The 13,668-nt window shown below is 40.0% G+C and overlaps 1 protein-coding gene across 2 annotated transcripts; it reads left to right on the plus strand.

The window, feature by feature from the left end:
- Positions 1 to 1,318: 1,318 nt before the first annotated feature.
- LOC132094895 (INO80 complex subunit D-like) lies at positions 1,319 to 10,908 on the plus strand. 2 transcript variants are annotated; one of them, XM_059499549.1, is made up of 10 exons: positions 1,319 to 1,529; positions 2,809 to 3,055; positions 4,181 to 4,986; positions 5,515 to 5,617; positions 5,729 to 5,953; positions 6,049 to 6,143; positions 6,295 to 6,428; positions 6,526 to 6,734; positions 9,267 to 9,427; positions 9,607 to 10,908. In XM_059499549.1, the coding sequence occupies exons 2-10, from the start codon at positions 2,838 to 2,840 to the stop codon at positions 10,545 to 10,547; spliced, it is 2,892 nt and encodes a 963-aa protein (XP_059355532.1). In that variant the 5' UTR covers positions 1,319 to 1,529; positions 2,809 to 2,837; the 3' UTR covers positions 10,548 to 10,908. The 2 variants fall into 2 exon arrangements, with proteins under 2 accessions (XP_059355532.1, XP_059355533.1); XM_059499550.1 differs by having other exon boundaries at positions 9,270 to 9,427.
- Positions 10,909 to 13,668: the final 2,760 nt, after the last annotated feature.

Genomic DNA, 13,668 nt, shown 5'->3' on the forward strand with positions numbered 1-13,668 from the left:
ACTTAATTCCTTTTGGGAACTGCAGGTCCTAGCCATAGAGACCATAATAATGATTTATATGGATATGACACCAAGTAAGAATGAGCTTATGTAAGTTTACACATTTACTGTTACTATTAGTTACTATCACTCCACTAGATCTGTACGTTTTGATCCCCTGGAACACACCACAAAAATGATGATCTAGAACATGACGCATTGCTGTGTGTCATAAATAAATAAATAAAAAATAATTGTTGGAGACAGTGGCTGGAGGTTTTTAATACAGTCTTACTTTAAATGACTCTAATATAAGACAATACTGCAAAAACAGTTTACTGTCAAGCTGCTATATTCCTGTTACATTTATTGTACATTTATTTAAAGACAAGTTCTTTGGAGGCAGTCAATTCTGTGTGCACACATCTGTGTATTTCTCCGTGTCGCCCTCTTGCTTGTAAGTGGCACTGATTCCCCCTCAACAACATGTCCACAAAAAGGAGCTCTTTTTATTAAAGACATGGATATTTTAACTACATCTCAAATGGTAACTTCTTTTTCTTGCTAAGGTTCATTTCATAGTCCATATTATACAGTATATCCAAAATACACACAAGCAAATAAAATGCCACAGCTTCAACATAATTTGACAAAGTTACAAATGTATTGTATATTAAATATTATTTATATATTTACAATTTTCTTTCTTTTCCTTTTCGTCTTACAATGTATTTACTGTAAACAAGTGCAATAACCTTTGGGAGAAGTTGAAAGTTTAGGGGCAAATCAAAGAAGATGCCAAGGCAGTTGAAATGGGTAAAATTACCCCACAAAACCTGCTTGAAAGTCAACAACTGGGATGTACAAGTGCCGAGATTGTTTTATGAAAAGTGAGACAGAGACCTGTTTAGTTAATGTATTATGATTAAAGATTATAGAATAGATTATGGATTGGAAATTACATTAATGCATTACCCCTAATAAGCCAAGTTATGATTTTTCTGACTCTGTTACCTGAAGGCTCACTGTAGCATCTGATATATTTTTTTCAGTAATTATAATTTATGTTTTAGTCATTTTGTTAAGTGATTTTGTCATTAATAATTATAACGATTATGTTTAGCTTAATTTTTTATGTTATTTCAGCAGAAAATGATTTTAATAGTAGCCAGCCTAGTTATTGATAACAACACTGCTACACTGAAAGTTTATTTTTAAGACAACAGTAACATACAGTGTGTAAGTCTTCTCTCTGGTGTGTTGCAGTAGTGGCTCGCGGTAGAGGGGCAGTTGTCACGCCGCTAGGGGCTCTGTGAGTCTGCCGAGCTCTGAGTCTGAACTCTAAACTCCCGCAGATCTGTTCAATGAGAGCAGACGATAACATAATATCGAAAGCACATTAGTGATCGCTTTGACGGTTCACCACCTCAACAGGGAATAATATTCCTAAGCATAAGGAATTCCGATGAATATTCGGTGCAGTTGATGATCTGTGGCGTTTGTACAGTCTTGTCCGGAGTGAAACCCAGTGGAGGCTGAACCCACTGCAGGTAAGCGGACTCGATTACAGCTTTACCCGACTGATGTGCGCTCTAACCCCCTCACGGCGCTACTCGAACCACGAGGCTTGGCCGTTACTGTAGGCCAATGTTTAAATTGACTTAGAATGTATATTCAGCAAACCGTGTCATGTTGTGATCACTAGTTCTAATTAAACGGATGCTGCAATAATTATATTATTTTTAAAGAGATCAAATTGTAATGTTTTATAAAAAATTAAACTACTATTATTGGTTAATCGGCTGTAGCGATCCGCTCCGTCGGCCTGTTTTAACGAGCCGCATTCGCCATTGTTTATAGCGACATTTACTACGATTAACATGCACAAACTCCACGCATTTAATAAAATCTAATAACATAAATCGCGCATGCATGAGCTTATGTTTCTATTTTTAGCATTTCAAATATGACATTAGCGCAGTATCACGTCAGTGTTTCTGTTTCCTGGGTTTGTTTTTAGCATTGTAGCTAACGAGTGTGGGATCAAAATAATGTGTGATATTGACAGTCAGGGGCTGAAACAAAATTTTAAACTGAAATAATATAATTATTCTTTAATGTGGGCAAAAGTGTAAAAATACTGACTTAATATGTTTGTATGTAATGTTTTATGAGGTTTTTAGCTAATCGATTTGATGACAGCGATGTTTATTTAACGAAAATTATAATTTGTAAAGTATGAAGTTAATGAAAAGAGTGTTTAGATATCGTTGTAATATCTGCGGAAACGTTTAAGTTCATTAATCCAGTGTCGTAATAAAACGTGGTAACTTATCATGCATATTACCTTATACGTAAATTTGCTAATAATTTAGAGCATGTAATATAATATTATTTTCACTGCATTTTACTAATGCCTTTTTAATGACTCCTCTCAAAACTGCTTAATTTCTAACAGCGGTCTGAACAATTCTGATAATCATAATACAGTTATGTCCAAACCAAGCTGAGGATATTTTATTTCTGTCACTTGTTTCCTGTGATTGTTTTGGTTGCACAGGTCTCTATCTTTGTGTTGAGATCTTTGTAGTTAACCTATAACCACATCAACTAGCTGCAATTCTCGGTTTCATTTAGTTCAAATATTAAACCAGAGACATAAGAGATCACTATTATATTGTCATTGTCAGTTTTGTATTGCACGGTCATGATTAAAGCCTATAACATCTAATACAGTAGATATTATATAACATTATGAATTAACTATATACTGTGAGTTTAGTGTGCTGTTTTTCTGGTGTAATGCACACTGTTTTCTGTCTCGATCAGCTGATGTTCTCACGGACCCGAGTCACGTGATGTACGAAGGCAAACACATCCATTTCTCAGAGGTGGATAATAAGCCGCTGTGCTCCTACAGCCCCAAACTCTGCAAGCAGCACAGGTTGAACGGATATGCCTTCTGCATTCGTCATGTTCTGGAGGACAAAACCGCTCCATTTAAACAGTGCGAATATGTGGCCAAGTATAACAGTCAGCGATGCACCAACCCCATCCCCAAAGCAGAAGAGCGGAGGTAAGACGAGAGCCCTACAGGGGGTCATGGTTTGCAAACACTTAGTTGAGTGTTTAGTGTCAGAAATGAACAACAGGTGGCTTTTCAGATGTTTTTTTTTATTTTTTTACATCACACTTGTTTCTCTTAACGGTGAAGCCAAAGAGCAGTTAACCTTATCTGTGTTAAAATCACTGTACAGCACTGCATGTTTCTTAGGAAATGTGACACTGTGGCAGTTTCAACCACAATTTGCAGCGAACTCCATCTCTGTTAGTTTATTGTGCATTTGGTAATGCAACGTGCATCAGTTATGCTTAATTTTCACATAATTGCATAATTGGCATAATTTGCATTTGCATAATCTCCATTTTTGTGGATGGAGGTTTACAAAGTTTGGCTAGATTTGTAATGAGAAGTATCTGTGACCAATTGTTGTCACAGAATCTTAAAGGCTTCCCATTTTTCTGCAAAAATATTCCTACTGTAGTATAAAATAATGAATGAACTTATTTTATAGTACACTTATAATGGTATAATCTCCCTCACCTTGTTTCAGAAAAAATAAAATCTAATGATAATTTAGATACTGATCAAATGTTATAATATTTGACATTTTTTGTTTCTTGTGTTATTGACAGTAGTGTTGAATATCCGTATTTTTCAAGGTATTGTGTCAAAGTTATAAAGTCCAGACTAATATACTACTTAAAGTAGTTACTGAAGTATAACTAGCTACTTACCTCAAACCAATTTTTTTATTTTATTTTGCACAAATTGTATATATTCATTTATTGTTGGTTTGCAGTTTCTGTTGTGAAGAAATCTGAAAATATCTTGTTTGACCACAGGCTGGTGATGGCAGTAAATACAATAAGAACTTTGTCCTTTTTTTTTCTTCAAATTTACTAATGAGTAATTCATTAAAGGACCACGACTATTAAACAAAATTAGAATTTCTTATCTAATTCTCATCCCTATATGTGTGGATCTGTTCCTGGCCTAATAACCATATTTTACATTAAAGCCCATGCGTTACAATGAAACATGAGAATCAAATTTGAGCTCCGCCAGTAGTAGCGTGGAGGCATTTGACAGTATATCTTAATTCATGATTAAAATGTGCTTTGTGTGATACTTTGGCAGATACTGTAACAGCCACCTACAGGTGCTTGGCTTCATCCCTAAGAAGGAGCGTAAGAAGAAGCAGGATGCTCTGGAGGAGGTTCGTGCCCGTGCTCACGTGGAGTCTGTGGCTCTGAACATCACCGTTCCCTCTCTGGCTCTGAGAGACACTAATGGACTGGATGGGCTCCCTCCGTCTCCTCTCTGCTCCCGTCTGACTCCGATGCCTCTCTCGGACTCCGACATCCTCGACCCCTTTGCCTTCTATGAGGAGGACACAGACGGAGAAGAAAGCGTGGTGCTGAAGAGCTCCAGCAAGAGGAAGCTGCCCAACAGGCCAGTGATTGGCCTGAGGGTGACCGCTCGGGACCCAGAGCACCGTCAGCCGGACATCGAGCACTTTAGCGCTGTCACTGAACCCTGCGCACTTCCAAAATCCCCACAACCATCACCACCACCGGCTCCACCTCCGCCTCAACCCTCGGCGGGGCTTGTCCAGTCCCCTGAACATACAGATCGGCCCGCTTACGCCCAACATGGGGCAGTGCAGACTCTGCTATGCAAGCCAGCTCCACCTCAGACTGGGCCTTCTGTTTTGTCTGGTCTGCTCCCATCAGCTGGGGTTCAGAACCAGTCTGTTAGCCGGAGACCTGTCCCTGCTGCGTCCCCTCGCCCAGCTACTGCCCAGGACTGCCCACAGCCCCGAGCCGTGGCCATGCGGCCCACCGCCTTTACAGCACCCCCTGTCTGCCTGCTCAGACTGCAGCACCTCGTGCAGCTTTACACTCAGAGACAGAGAGAACACGGAGACCTGTTCCCACATCTTGGTACAACAAACTTGTTACAATTAAGCAGCACTGTTCTACGCTATGCAAAATGCCCAAACTTAAAAACTAGGGATGCAAAGGGGCAAAAAAATCTAAGTAGGAAACAGTAAGGAAATTATTTATTTTATTCAGCAAGAATGATATTCAATTGATGAAAAGTGACATTAAAGATATTTATAAAGTTACAAAAGCAATGCTTTTTCAGCTCAATTCTGTTCTTTCCAACTTTCCATTTCCCACAGTATCCTAAAAGAGAAATGAGAAATCCACTAAATTATTATGTTTCTTGACCAGCAGAACATCATATTAGAATGATTTCTGAAGGATCATGTGACACTGAAGGCTGGAGTAATGATGCTGAAAATTCAGCTTTGCGTCACAGAAATATGTTGTAATACATTTTTAATACATTCAAAAACATACTAAATTACAAAATGGTTGTTTTAAATTGTTGTAATATTTTATATTATATGTAACCATATGCAGTGTCCTTGATGTCTGATCATATATGCATGTGTGTTTCCATAGGGCTAGACTGGTCTGAGGACAGTACAGATGATGAAGAGACAGAGGAGCTTGTTCCTTTATTGCCTCAGGCCTGGAGACTTCAGGAAAAAAACTCCCGTCAAAGGTAAGAAATTCACTCCTCAATTAATGTACCCCAGGAGTATAGATAAAAATATTTTAGAGAAAAACAAGCATGTTCTTATCCAAAATGATTTTTTTTGTTTGTATGCATCAGCTCCTCCAATGAAAAGCCGCTTTCCAGACGGGCACGCCTGGCACAGCTATGTACATACCTACAGGAGAGGTATAAACACCTGTGTCGACAGGACCGGGCAGCCACCCGTCACAGCAGATACCGATATGCCTTCCGGAAAGCTCTGCTCCACGCTGCAAGCAAAGACTCCGACTGCACTGCACAGCTCATTCAGAAACTCAGCAAGAGCTCACAGACCTCACCCTGGTGTGTTGAACATGACATGTTTGCAAGGATCGTGTGCATTTCAGGGCTGTGTGTCATTTTTAATATGTCTGTATAAATGATTACATTTTTTTCAGCTCACACAAGTATGAAAGGACATTGTGTACGGGAACCACGAAGGGTCAAAGTTGCAGCAGCATAGCTTTGCCATTTTCACGTCACTGTTTTCAACGTATCCTTTAAGTAAAATGACCAGATGTTAGTGGTTGGCCTAGTGATGAAACGATGAACTGTCAGTGTGAACAACAGCCAAGTCGCGAGCAACACCTACGTGCAGTTGTCAGATGCCAGTGTGTTATGTTCTTAACAGCACGTTGACGCAGATATCCTGTTGAATCGCTCTCAGCAGCTGTTCTCCAGTTGCACGGCGCGGTTCGCTGATGGACAGCAGTGCTCTGTTCCTGTGTTTGACATCACTCACCAGACACCTCTTTGTGACGAGCATGCCAAGAAAATGGTGAGAAACCACACATCTTATCTTGATAACCTTAAAAGGGTTGTGTTTACTCCGTATGGAGTTGGTTGTAAGTTGTACACAAATGTGTGTGTGGCAGGATAACTTTCTGCGTGGGGATGGCAACAGACGCAGTCAGCAGCTGCGGCGCCCACGTAAGAAGTCCAAGCCACCTGCACTGACGAAGAAACACAAAAAGAAAAGAAGACGAGGTCCACGCAGACCACAGAAGCCCATTCCTCCCGCTGTGCCACAGGGCAACTTGCTAATGCCCTCCCTGTCACTGCCCCCTCACCACGCCCATGTCAGGTGCATATCCTGCTTTCAAATGCATCACAGTCTTGCTTCACAAATGTTTCGTTGTTGCATTTCAAAATGTGTCCTTTTACACATCAGAAATACCAATGTTGTAGTCAAGACTAGCTCATTGAGTCCCAAGTCAAGTCACCTTTATTTATATATTGCTTTATACTATACAGATTGTCAAAGCAGCTTTACAGTTTTACAGAGGAAAATAGTATGTTGATAATCTAAGAACAATAGTAAACAGTAAACTTTTCTGTTAGAATCATTCCATCATTGATTCAGTGATGTCATCATCCATCTCAGTTCAGTTCACTTCAAATAGTGTCAAATAGCCAGAAATGAAGTGTCACCAACTAAGCAAAGCCAACGGCGACGACAAGGAAACCTAAACTCCATCGGTGATAGAAGGGAAGGAAAAAACAAACTTGGGGGGCCAATTTTCCTCTGACTAAAAGAAACCTGCATGGTGTCTAACTCAAGACCCAAGTAGGTTGAGTTCAAGTCAAGATTGAGACTAGAAGAGGTTCTGAATGATCCATACCATGTACCCAGTTCTGTTCCTGGAGATAAACCTTCTTACAAAGTTCATCCCCGAATCTAAGACCATTTAATTAAGGTACACTTCTTTTTTTCCAGGAGCAGTTGATAATTACAGATAATATAACAGGTGTGCTGGAGCAGGGTTGGAATTGAACTTTGCAGGTAGGTACTGTATATCTTCAGGAACAGGACAGGGGACCCCTGAGTTGAAATGAAATGAAAAATTCTGTCTTGGCAGCACAGAGTATATCATATGCACTATTTAACGAGGACCACAAAATGTATCCACAGTAGACTTGTGCCGGTATTCGGTAATGTGATATATTGCGGTGATTAATATGCACGATATTGTTATCGTGGGCACTTCTAAATACCGTGAATAAATATACATTACAAATTATTCTGAATTTGGAATGCTTTTTAAGAAAAGTATTCCCATCAGCTGCTTAAAATGCACAACACCGCTGTATGCCGCTTGAAAGAGCATGCTCTCTGATGTAAACAAGCGCATGAGAAGCACATGGAGGAACCCGTGAGAGATGCGCTGAATGAAAGCACATTCACTCTCTGACAGCAGATGGCGCTAAATGCAGCCCTTGCCCTGTAAACACAGTAAATAAAGCAGCTGTTACTTTCTAAACCATATTTAAATCTTAAATAACCATTCAGATTTGTGTTTTCCCTATGGTGTTTATTACAGAGCCAACTACTGAAATATTTAGACTTAATAGGCTATTTATCTTCAAACATTCCTTTTTTTTGCCCTAGATATTGTTTGAAAGTGTTTTGAACTTTTATAGTTCATTCACACTTTACATTATGGCTTCATTAGTTAACATAAACTGCCAATGAAAAAATTATTCTGAACATTCATTAATCTTAGGTATTCCAATATTTAATAACACATTGTTAAAATTGAAAGTTGCAACTGTGTTATTTAATGAGCTAACATGAACTAAGACTTGTATTTTTTAACAAAGATGAATAACTTCGATAGTAAATGTAGCTATTGCTCTTTGTTTAGCTATGCATTTACTGAATGAGCACTATGCGATGTCCGAATTGATTACACTATATTTTATGTAAAATCATTTTCTATTTTTAAACTGTCTTAAATTCATTTTAAGTCAATTTTTAAATCATTTTCATTTTCAAGTTCTTAAATTGATTGTTATATTTTTTTGATTATTTTTCTTCATGACTTCTTTTTTACTTTTTGAATTACCATTGTGTACGAAATGTGCTATAAATAAACTTGCCTTGCCTTGCCTTGAATGTTAATGCATTAGGTTAACTAATGAGGTCTTGCTGTAAAGTGATACCTATTGGTTTTTATAGTTCTTTTGCACTTTAATATGTAAAACATTTAACTTTTATATATTTTTCTGTATTGCTTTGTTTTAAATGTTTAGTTATTTTTGTTACAAGAAAAAAAGTTATTTAACCTGTTATACTGTATTATGACCACTTTTTTTAAAACAAAATTTCGATACCGTGATAATACCATATATGATAAAAGCATTATCAATTTACTGCAACAGGAAAATTTGATACCGGCATATCCCTAATCCACAGTATTATGCTGAGACCATGACAAGACCAAGAGCACGATAATATGGTCTTGAGACCAAGTCCAGTTTCGAATACTAACAAAACTGTCAAATAGATGTTGTATTGCAAGTATTGTCACAAGGATACGGTAACAGCCAGTAGAGTAAGACAACTACTGTCATCAAAGAGTAACAGTATCTTGCTGAGGAAGTTAGTTAATGTAAGACAATCTGTCAGTCTGTTGATAGCTAGCTAGCTAGCTGAAATGCAACTTTTCTGGTTCACTGAAAGGCATGAAGAGAAGGTTACAGCCACAGCAACAACACAAGAGGATCTGTGCTTGTAATGTGTTGCCCAACATTCATATTCATGTACTTCTTAGAGCATGTTTGCGACTTTATTCAGTTTAAGTCAAGCTGGCACTCACTCTGTCTGTCACTCTAGCAGGAGTCCATCGACCCCTGAACTCAGCGCAGATGAGCTTCCTGACGACATCACAAACGAAATGCCTGACATTCCCAATGATCTTGAGCTGAATCAGGAAGATTTCTCTGATGTGCTGCCCAGACTACCCGATGATCTTCAGGATTTTGACCTTTTTGAGGGTATGTTCACATCTGATTATATGACTACAAAATATGATAAAGAGTAGCCTCTTTTGATTTGGGCCAGCAAGAAATCACAAGGACTAGCATTTGCCAATCAACACTCAAGTCTTCTCCAAAAAAATCTACTTGCCCGTTGGTTGGTTTGCACTTTGTCTGAGTTGTCTTTGTGGATACAGGTAAGAATGGAGAGTTGTTGCCCACCACAGAGGAGGCAGAGGAGTTGGTCAGAGCCCTGCAGGCCATGGGGTCATATCCCGACTCCCTGGTGTGTTTGTCCTCAATGGGTGAACTGACCCCAGCAGATGGGGTAGACCACCGAACCATGGCTGTGTTCTCGGGATCAGGGGTCACAGCGACTAGCATCGGAGACCTTCTAAATGGCCGAATGACTTCGGAGACTTTTCCCAATCTAGAGCTGGAGGGAAACCTCCTCCATGCCCCGACAGACCATCATTTCCCAACATCCACTTCTCCCCAGCCAACGCAGAGCTGCACCACCACACCCTGTACAAATCCCAATGGTGGGTTAACAGAACGAACGTTTTCCCGAGCTCCCAAACCGGGCATGTCCCCACCAGGTAGTCATTACAGCAGCGAGCATGTGCCAACGCCCTACAGGGATCCCATCTCACCCCCACATGGTGCCTCTTATCAAGCCGACCCGCCTCTCTTGCTGGAGGTGCCTTTGAGTGGAGCGCCAGGGCCACCGCGCACCTCCTGGAATAACCTCCCGCTTTCTCTCACAGACCCGGCACAGTTTGGTAACCTACTCACTGCTGAAACTCACCTGCTCTCCACCGCTCTGTCCACCCCCCCCTCCATGTCCCATTCCACAATCCTGCAGCCCACCGCTGCTCTCTCCGCTCTACCCCAACCGGGCCTGACCGGCCTCACCTCAGCCTCATCCTCATCCTCGCCCTCTTCACGGGATCTTCTCACCCCCACTCAACCTAAACTACAGCTCCCACAGTTTAGTGCAGCCTTCGGCCACCAACTGGCTTCCCACAGTGGGATTCCCAAAGACCTGCAGCCGAGCCATAGCTCAACAGCACCACCTACAGGCTTTACCATCACTAGTGCCACTGCTGCCACTCCCCCGTTCCCTCATAGCAATTGAGTCTGGTTAGAGAGACCACCCCATCGCACATTTTAAAGGGATAGTTCACTCAAAAATGAAAACTTTCATTATTTACTCACTCTCATGACTTCCGTTTGTCCTTGGAACAAGAAGGGATAAATTTTGAACAATGTTCACTCTCTGCTCTTTAAAAAAAAATTATGTAGCAAACAAGGGCTGTCAAGCTCCAAAAAGCACTCTTAATTTCTGCACATTTAAACTGGTGTATAACAATCGGTTATGACATGACGATTACGATTGTTTAGCATTGTATTTGCATGGCATATTTGTCTGTTTATACACTGCAAGATTGAGTAAAGGCCTGTTCACACCAAGACAAATGTTAAATAAACATTTTAATTTGAATTCGAGTCTCAGGTCCAGTAGGGATTGTAGGTGGGGGGAGTAAATAACTAGTGCTTTCTCCACCTTCAATACCACGACTGAGATGAGACCATTGAGCAAGGCACCACAGCACAAACTGCTCCCCGCAGCTTTGGCTGCCCACTGTTTCTGGTTTGTGTTCATGATGTGTGTGTCTGTGTGTGTGTGTGTGTGTGTGTGTGTGTGTGTATGTCTGTGTGTTTGTTCACTACTCACTGCTCTGTGTGTGTGTGCACTTAGATGGGTTAAATACAGAGCACAAATTTCAAGTATGGGACACCATACTTGGCCAAACCTTTCCTTTTTCTTTCCACTACAAAGGAATCTGGCTGACCTGTAGTTTGCACGTTTTATCACAAAAAGTCATTTGTGTAAAACCATGATGTGATGGCCCTCACTAACAGACTATTTTGTGATCAAAGTAACACTGTATAGTGAATCTCTTCGCTCTGGAATTAGTTTTTTAATACAAAATCTGAAAGGCTGTTTGAAAACATGAAAATACTATTTGACTTCCTTTCTTCTTTATGCTAAATGTGTGTCAGAAGTGGAAATTAGCACAGAGCTCTATACTGCTGTACTTCTGTTTTTCACTAAGTACCACCTACTTTCATGGAGTGAATTTGCACTTTCATTCAACACATCTGCCTTTTTCCCCATTGGTCTTAACATAAAATCTAAGCTGTGTAAACAGGCCTTTAATTACTTACATTTCAGTCAGTTTCTAACACAAAGCTACCGTATGTCTTCAGAAGACTTGGAATATAGTGTACAAATCATATGGACCTTTTTGTTATGGTGCTTTCATTTCCATTCATTTCTAATTTCCTGAAGAAGAGCAGTCTGAACATTCTTGAAAACGTCTCCTTTTTTGTTCTTCAGAAGAAAATGTGGCTTTAAGGGTTTCTCTTTTGGGTGAACTAACTCTTGAATGTCCATCACCAACCTTAGATCAGCAGCAGATTTGAGTCTTTCTGTACACGTATTTGCTTGGTCTGTAAACAGTGTCCATCTTCTGTTTGTTTTTCGTGGTGATCCAAGAGTTATGTTTTACTCTCATATGCCCTTTTTCCACTAAATGGTGCTAGTGCAGGAGCCAGTGATCTATGGAGCTGTCCCAGAGCCGACCCATATTTCTGGATAGCCAAACTCTGATCTAACTGACTACATTACCAAATCATGCGCATTACAGTCTTAGTTCATTCAAGTTTTTGAGAACTTATTTTTATTGAATTATCATAGAAACAATCACGATTCACATATGATATTTGTAAATAAAACATTGTTTTAGACAGTGACAATAATGTTGTTTGAGAAGCTGTGCAGCACGATTCAAATTAGAAATGTTAACTGTGGTTGTGCAACATATATTTTTATGTTATATAGGACTCTTATAGCATCCAGTGACTCTAATGTTACCAGATCTTTGAGATCTGCAGGTTTAGAAGGTAAGGCACAAAACCACATTTTTTCAGTGGAAACATGCAAAATGGTGCCAGGCATCAGCACTGTGTCAGTGGAAAAGGGTTGATGGTCTGTTGTATTAAGGCTAGTGGATCATATATTCTTGTCATATTACTTGTTCCATTAGTATAATGTTCCTCAAATGAGAGTAGCAGGTTGATGGTTGTCTTATGTCCTGTAGAGTCCTTGTGAGAGAAATGTGCTGGTGTGTGTTGGCTGGAGAAAGAGCAGGCAAGACTTGCTTATACTTGGTATTAGCACCAGTTTCGGGTAATCTGATCACAAGAAGTCATCTGAGGAATCATCATTTACACGTGGTGTTAACGTGGATTTCCTTTGATCTTATGACCACTTATGGTGGGTTTTTGTTGAGGGGAGTTGATGTGATTTCAGTAGTGTTCAGTATCATCAATGGGTCACTGTATGTTGATGAAGTGCAAAAATTGGCACACTCGTGCACTCATATTTCAACTTGAATGTTGATAGGAAAAATTTACAATTTATGCAATATCTTGTGCTTTATTTTCGAGCTAGCTGTCACTCACATGAGATTGCAGCAATTAGCAAATGACAACGATCCAATCAGTTCCTGATTGACAAATAAAGCCCTGCTCTTCGAGATGCAGTCATTCTGATATACGTCACAATAGAGAAGAAAATCTGGTTGCAGTGAGGTTAACTTTATAGTTGTACTTGTACATTAAGTCTTAAATGAGAAGGTGGTCCAGGGTGTGTTATTGTAATGTGATGTGGCATCTCTGAAAGTCTGATTAGATCACCCAAGATGCATACCAAGTATAAAAACAAACCATGAATGTCAACACTGTCATAGTGGCACTGAAGTTGTCCAACTTTCAGCCTGATTTTAGACCAGAATGAACTCCAGCACAGCCAACAACACTCCTGTCTCTATATAACAGGACTGGTCTGAACTTGATGTGGTCTCCAGAGAATCCACCATACGACTTGTAATCAGGACACAAATCTGTATGACTGAACAGTGTGATTCATTGATGGGTCTTTGCACATGCTCAGTGGACCAGGCCTGGACTACTCACATCACAAGGTTAATTAAAGCAATAATCTCCTCAGCAGAGTCTCTCAAACCAGTCTTGAGGTGCGGCTCACTCCCAGCAGTCTTGGTGACAAACAGCTGGATCTCATTTTCATTCTCGGTTTTTCATGTTTGATTCTCGGCAAAGATCTCAACTTCGCTAATCTTGTAGAAACACTGACATGGAACTCTTTCTGCAAAGAGTAAACACAACAATGA

This window comes from Carassius carassius, chromosome 19 (assembly GCF_963082965.1).
Source record: "Carassius carassius chromosome 19, fCarCar2.1, whole genome shotgun sequence".
Lineage (NCBI taxonomy): Eukaryota > Metazoa > Chordata > Actinopteri > Cypriniformes > Cyprinidae > Carassius > Carassius carassius.